We start from the raw sequence: 7552 nt of genomic DNA on the forward strand, positions 1-7552 counted from the left end.
CAGTTTGTAAACAATCAGATTAAACTTTAAGGATTGGGTTTAAAATGAATTTGGATGATCGTTAATCATAAATGTAATAGATCAATACTTAATCAACTCAATTTATCTTAATAAAGACAATGAATATTAATCTACAATCAATTAATCATCAATTGATGAATTATGTATTAAGGAAATAGTTTTCTTATCATGGTGAACTTAAGTTTTGCTGGTTAAATAATTAATTCTTACAATTCGTAAGGATAAAGATTCCAGGTCGAAATAAGATTCCAAATTGTATCGATAGATGGTGACGGTGAACAGAAAAGTTCCCAGAACTTTGTGTAACTCAGTGTGACTGGAGCCATCTATTGAATTGTGGTGAGTATATTGAGCATCCGATTGATATTATTACGTCAAAAGTATTATTGGTAAGTGTATTTGTGAATAAATTAGGTGGGGTGAATCTTTGAAAATCTACATGAGTCCCTCGAGGTTTCCAACGAGGAGAATTAGAAAGGTGAGAAAAAAAAGTTCAACAGAATGGAAATTGTTCAGCAGTTTTTATATACTGAATTCCACGACCTGGTCGTTCGCGACTGTAGTAGCCCATTATTGAGGAAGCCTTTGGTGAGGTGTCAATTGTTTTACAGGGATTTTTGGTCTCCCAAATGTTGAACGATTTACAGTGAACCGTATTGAAGTTACACTCGACCAGAGAAGCGATGAAAAATTGTCGGGCCGCGATGTGATCACAGAGGAAATTGGTTGCCTTGGTGCACCAGGGTTGTTTGTACCCACCGTTCGGATAAAAGTCAACATGTCCCATTGGATTGGGAATACCAAAGCGACCGGCACGGAGACTTGAGATTGGGGATTGCTCATCGAACCCGGAAGAGTGAATAACGTCCACAAAATCAGCATCGTTTTCATTCAATGTCGTCTCCTTATTGGTATCGGCTAAATGGTCGCCAGGGTCCAATCCTAAATCAGATGAATCAAAGATAATCAGCAAATTGAGGACAAAAAATTTAGTTAGTTAAATTGCAAAATTAATTCTCTAGATATTGGATTGGAGTAAAAAGATTAATTAATAATAATTGATTGGTAATCATGTTCAATATCAAATATCTCATTTCCTAATTATCAGTTTTACTCCTCGTTAACAAAACTAATCGTTTCAACTTGAAGCAAAAATAGAAACTGATTATCAACCAATGGACTGAGTTGAACTCTCAATGTTAGTTTTTTTTACAGAAAACAAATTAGTTAATTAACAATTAACGATAATCTTAGATAAACATATATGAATTTTCTTAGTGGAGGAAAACTGATTGATGATTGTGAACAATCAATTGATTATTCCAATGTTAATAACATGAATTAATGACTATAAAGTTGAACAATAATCAATTAAGTGTCACTTCAAATTAAATTAAACAATTAAGCTTCCAAATGATATTAAACACCAGCAATAAAAAAATTTGCAATTCATATCAATCGTAATTGTTTTCACAATTATAATCAATGGTAAATTTTCAGTTGCAGTTAAACATAATGATAAACGAAAGGCAAAATTTGACATGATAGATTAATTAAATCAATTGTTGATTGAGTTTTTGAAAATTGGAGCAATCAAATTGATAAATTGTTAAAACATAATCAAATGCAGTATTGGGCAAACTGTCAAGTGAATAAACAATTAGCTCTTAATTACAACAACAATTCAATCCTAATGATTCAAGTGATCTCAAATGATTAACCTTTGTTGATTAACTTTTTACAGTTAATTTGCTTTCCACTAATTAATGATTATTAGGGAAAAGGTTTAATCATATCCTAATTGTTACCTTGAAACAAACACACAATTGAAACTAATGATGTTAATCTAAATTGATCAGGGTTAATGATGTGAGTTAATTTCTCAATCAATATCGTAACAAATGATGTTAAATCATCGACTAATTTGGTTGATTGTTTTCACACCAAAATTACAATTGGCAAACTTTTCAAGCATAATCAAATTTAATTTCTTAACTGTTCAGTCAATTAAATCAATGTTTCAGATAGATTGTTGATAATTGTTGTCTGTAAAGCTATCGACCTTTGAGTGAGTAAGAATAAGATGTTATTGATTTTAATTCAATGATTAGGAAGATAATCAAAGAAGAAGATGAATAAGAATCAGGAAGAGAAACTTAGTAAAAGGAGGAAAAAGATTCAACTGATTAATGTGTGTATTTTAAAAGCTAATACATATTCAGTGTTTGTAATTGTTGGTTGATTGTTATGATAGAAAATTCATCTCATGGATCATGAGCTTTAATTATCTTACCGGTAACTCTGCCAATCTTGGTACCGAATAGTTTGTTACCCCAAGAACAAGCAAAATGTGAAACTTTGGCACCTAACGAATAACCAATAAGATGAATATTTTTTGGATTAATAGACCGGTGAATCTTTAGTTTCTCAATCAATAAGGCCACTTGTCGGCCAACCAATTCGGTGTTTGCAATGGCTCGAAGAAAGTTACCAATTCGAACGGCTATTCGATAGTCAACAACAATGACCGCATCAGTATCGGTAAAACGTAGGAGACGTTTCATCATTTCAATATAATCCGATTCACTGCCACTCTCAGTGTAACCATGAATGATAAAGGCAACATTACTTGAGGCGGGAATAGCTGAGAGACTTTCATCATCTTCGTAGCTAATTGGAACTGGAGCATCTTCTGGTGATTTGTAGACGAGAAATTTGGTCCTCACGAACGAAGGTAATTCTGGAAGGAAACAAGTTCTTTTCGAGGCCGATTCACCGGTATTGAAACAACCTAAACTTTTGTAACAAATTTCACCTCGATAGAAACAACCATTGGCCGAAACTTTTTCCATACCTGATAACATTGATGATACAACGGGATCTAAAGCAGAAAGTAGGAAAGGTGAAGACGATGATGAAGATGATGATGATGATGACAATGGATCAGTTGAAGGAGATGATGGTGATGATGATTTAGATGAAACTGATGATAATACTGATAAAGGTGCACTTAAGCCAATTCTATTTAAAGTAGGATGATTAGCAACGGAACCAACTGATCGGCTAATTGTATCTATTCCCGAATTGAAAAGAGCACTGAATCCCGATAAAATTGATCCAAGACTCGTTTCCATGGACATATTCCAGTTCTTTGTTTTTAATTTAATATTTGTACCTAAAGAAAATGAAACAATTAAAAACAGCGATTAGTGACAATCAATAATTTATTCATCTTATTTTTCCTGGTTATTATATTTATAACAACCAGGTAGCCTTGTTGTTGTATTAAAATCATTTCTGATCATGGATGAAATTTCACTGATAGTAATCAAGATTCTTGATTAGTATGATAATCAAAGTTGACCTTGATGCTCTGATTGTTGTTAACTATTGAAATCAAAGGGGCTGAGAAATAATATTTTTAACAATTAAAAGTAACAAACAAGTTTATCCCTTTTAATTAAATTATATAAAACAATCTTAATTAATCAATAACAAAATTAGTTGTCTTCGTGAACTGGCAACAATCCCAATCATTGAATTGATTAAACAACAAATTGTGAATAAACAAAAATCCTGATTGTGACCTGATTAGTTACCATAACAACGATCAATAATATTAGGATGATCAGAAAGTTTTGCACGAAAATTAAGGCTAACAATCAACACGTAATTAAACCTAAGCCTAAAATCTTAGAGAAGTAATTTTTTTAACAATAAAAATTAAGAGTTTACTAATTGAAAACTATTAGAAAAATTGAATTTTGGAAATTTTCTTCCAGGTCAAAAATAGCGATGAAAATGGCCTCAAATTATTTTTTTATCGTCGATGCTTTCGACGAAGTAAAAAATGACCTTAGAATAATGATTTCAATATTTTAAAATTATTGAAATAAAATTCGATATTTTTACTTTGATAAGTGAAATTTTCAACAATTAACTAATCACAATTAAGGAGAAAATTAAATTCAAAATTTGGTCTTTTTTTTCTAGCAAAATTGAGAATTTATGAAAATGAAATTTTTTACCATTGAGTAGATGGAAAATTTCATGATCTCGTGATGAATTTTCAATTTTGCTAGAAAAAAAAGACCAAATTTTGAATTTAATTTTCTCCTTAATTGTGATTAGTTAATTGTTGAAAATTTCACTTATCAAAGTAAAAATATCGAATTTTATTTCAATAATTTTAAAATATTGAAATCATTATTCTAAGGTCATTTTTTACTTCGTCGAAAGCATCGACGATAAAAAAATAATTTGAGGCCATTTTCATCGCTATTTTTGACCTGGAAGAAAATTTCCAAAATTTAATTTTTCTAATAGTTTTCAATTAGTAAACTCTTAATTTTTATTGTTAAAAAAATTACTTCTCTAAGATTTTAGGCTTAGGTTTAATTACGTGTTGATTGTTAGCCTTAATTTTCGTGCAAAACTTTCTGATCATCCTAATAATATAAAGATAAACTAATAGATGGATAATTAGTTTATCGTTAATCAACAAAATTATTTAATTTCATTCAAAAGTCTTGGTAATTACAATTGTGTAATTTGCTCGGGAAATAAATAGTATAAGTTTTCATCTCTCTCTCTCTCTCTCTCTCTCTTTCTTTCATTCCTGAGACATGATGAAACTTTCTGTTTATAATGTTCAACATGATGATTTACTGATTGAAATTGAAACTTTCCATCAATCTAATCAATGATTTTGAAATAATCAAAGCTATCAATCAATCATAGAGTAAAAGTTTATGGACAAGACACATTCCAATGGTCCCTGAGGGTCAAGAAGTCTTATCAATATTATAAGTGGTACAAATAATATCTATCATCAACATGATATCTAATAAGATAGAATAGATTAATTCGAGTAGAAAAGATTGACAAATGTCGTAAATAATATCGAAAAAAAAAAAAACTTCTCCAATTGTTACATTGGTATTTTTTTTCTCGTTTCCTTGTGTATCTTTCGTCAGACTTTAAATGGTAAATCTTTAGAATTATTTTTCTTCTTCGAATGTCAATTTTTTGGCCTCATCATTTTGGGTGATTAATATAAATGGAATTGGAATTAAATAGAGCAACTGGTTATTTGGTTGAGAGATGTAGAGAATTTGTTGTTCACAATATCTCATCGGTCAAGGAAGAAAAGAAGATAATATCAAGATGAAAAGGTATAAAAACACATAAGAGAAAAGATGAGAGAGAGAGAGAGAGAAAAAAAAATCATGTAACCATGAAAATGATCGTTTGCATTTTCTTCACCATTGTAATCATCTGATTGATCGATTTCTCTCTTTGTTATTTCATCTACTATTCGGGTATACGGATCATCTTTCAGTGAGAGAAAGAGAGATGAATAACATATTATGATTGAAGGAAATAAGTGATGAAGAAGTAAATTTGACTTGAGTAAAGAACTAACGAAATCTCAGTAGACATGGAGAGAAGGAAGGAGAGAGATAGAGGGAGAGAAAGGAAAAAAATAATAACCAAGAACATGATGAAAAAGAATAGAGAAAAAAAATTAGCTCTCAACCGATCATTAACTATGGTTGACCATTAAGAATGGTGGTGACATATTGCATGACAATTAATCTGTGATCAGAGGGAGAAAGGATCAAATCAAGGTTGATATTATCATAATGAACTGACCATTTCAAACACCTCGTTATGTTAATGAGAAGTTGATAGAAAAATATAATAATTAACTTAGATAAATGTCTCTAGAACAATAGTTTCTATAGGAAATGAAGAGTTTGAACAATTAAGACAATCACTGGTGAGATGAAGATGAATCAAAGAAGACAAGGTCAAAAGAAGATAAATAGGAAGAGAGAGAGAGAGAGAAACATTTCCAGGCAATCAGATTAATCGCTTAATCAACATAACTCACCAGAACATGGTTGAAATAGAATCACTATGGTAAATAATAGACTTGTTGACACTACTAGTCCAAAGGTTTTAACTGGAATCACCATGATAATCAAATCGTAATCAATTTGGGTGGAAGATTATATTTGATACAAAAAAGAAATATAAACTTTGTTGATTGATGAAATTTCCACTGAGTTGATTCCGTAGTCATACAAATAATGAAGAGATGATAGATTGTCCAAATTGTAATTCAGTTAAATCACTAAGAGAAAAAAGAAGGAAAAATTAAGTTAGATGATTAATATTTTGGTGACAATTAAGTGAATATTGTTAACAAGATTTATAATAGAAATAGGGAAAGAATTGTGAATAATCAATCAATGCGATATTCTTGGTACGAGAGTAAAGGGAAGGTAAACATTTCCATTATTTTTGGTGATTCAAGTTTAACAGTAGCACAATCAATTGATTCTGATCATCACGATAATCATTTTATCATCTTGTTTTGATCAAGATGATGATTCTAAATGTAGTTAAATTAGAGTCGTTGAGCAACTTTTTCTTTTTCCAATTTTGTTCCACCATCATCAGGTATTTTCTTTCTCTCTCTCTCTCTCCTTACCTGTCGCTTTTGAGTTTTTTCTTCTGTCTTCTTATCTTCCAGATGAAGAGAAACATCACCATTAATACACATCCTGAATTATCTTCATGTTGATCTTTTTGTACCTGTTGATGTTGTTTCCATTTGATGAGATTCAATTCCAAATCTAATGAGCTCCTTCTCTTTCTGTCTTTTCCTTATTCTTCCTGAACTTTGTTATGATGATGATCCTTCTCTTTCCAAATTGCTTCTTTTCTCACCTTGATCTTTCCTCTTCTTCTTCTTCTTCCTTAACCTTGGTATCAAAACGTTATCGATGTTAACAAGTATTCATACTCAGAGTGACACAAAACAAGAAACACTAGTTATTCATTCATATAAATGGTGGAAAATGGGTGAAGGGATTAGGCGGGAATTGGAAACAACCAGCAATTGAAGAAAGGAGAAAACTGGTGACAAGATGAAAAAATTCCAATGACAACAGTGGCAATTTAGAATAAGTTATTCAAGTGTCACCCAAAATACTGATCCAAATACCAAAATAAGACGAAGGAAAAAAAGAAAGAATCTCAAAACCTAAAAGGAAAACCAAAAGAGAATAGAACATTTGAACGAAAAAAAAACATGGCGTCATTGCCTCTAATTGTCTATCCCCTTTTCTTAACATTACCAATTACGGTTAACTTACCAATTAGAATTAATTAATTTGAAAATTTATAGAGACAAAAACAATTGAAAGGTTAAATTATTTACAATTAAAACCAACAATCAAAGAGATTAATACGTTTTTATACTTATTAGATTGGAAACACAAAGAGAAGCAAAAGAAAACGGTAACAAGGGAAAATTAATTTCTAATGATTATGGTTTACACTTTAAATACTCTTAATGAAGGAAGAGAAACAAAAGATAAGATGAGATAACAATTAAAATTAACACTTCATCTCAGTAAAGGGAATGAAAACCTGTTAAAGAAAATTTAGAAAAAACAATTAAACAAAGAAACAATTTAATTAACTGTTAATTGTGATTAGGAAAATAACCAAACGATGT

At 30.4% G+C, this 7552-nt stretch overlaps 1 protein-coding gene across 3 annotated transcripts; it reads right to left on the bottom strand.

The window, feature by feature from the left end:
- Positions 1 to 68: 68 nt before the first annotated feature.
- On the bottom strand, positions 69 to 7512 carry LOC128391634 (phospholipase A1-like). 3 transcript variants are annotated; one of them, XM_053351553.1, is made up of 6 exons: positions 7188 to 7512; positions 6625 to 7075; positions 6521 to 6555; positions 5918 to 6160; positions 2315 to 3196; positions 69 to 963 (listed from the first exon to the last, which is right to left on the bottom strand). In XM_053351553.1, the coding sequence occupies exons 4-6, from the start codon at positions 6000 to 6002 to the stop codon at positions 515 to 517; spliced, it is 1416 nt and encodes a 471-aa protein (XP_053207528.1). In that variant the 5' UTR covers positions 6003 to 6160; positions 6521 to 6555; positions 6625 to 7075; positions 7188 to 7512; the 3' UTR covers positions 69 to 514. The 3 variants fall into 3 exon arrangements, with proteins under 3 accessions (XP_053207528.1, XP_053207527.1, XP_053207529.1); XM_053351552.1 differs by lacking the exon at positions 6521 to 6555 and having other exon boundaries at positions 7188 to 7511; XM_053351554.1 differs by lacking the exons at positions 6521 to 6555; positions 6625 to 7075.
- Positions 7513 to 7552: the final 40 nt, after the last annotated feature.

This window comes from Panonychus citri, unplaced genomic scaffold, assembly GCF_014898815.1.
Source record: "Panonychus citri isolate SS breed McGregor unplaced genomic scaffold, ASM1489881v1 Contig00134, whole genome shotgun sequence".
Taxonomy (NCBI): Eukaryota; Metazoa; Arthropoda; class Arachnida; order Trombidiformes; family Tetranychidae; genus Panonychus; species Panonychus citri.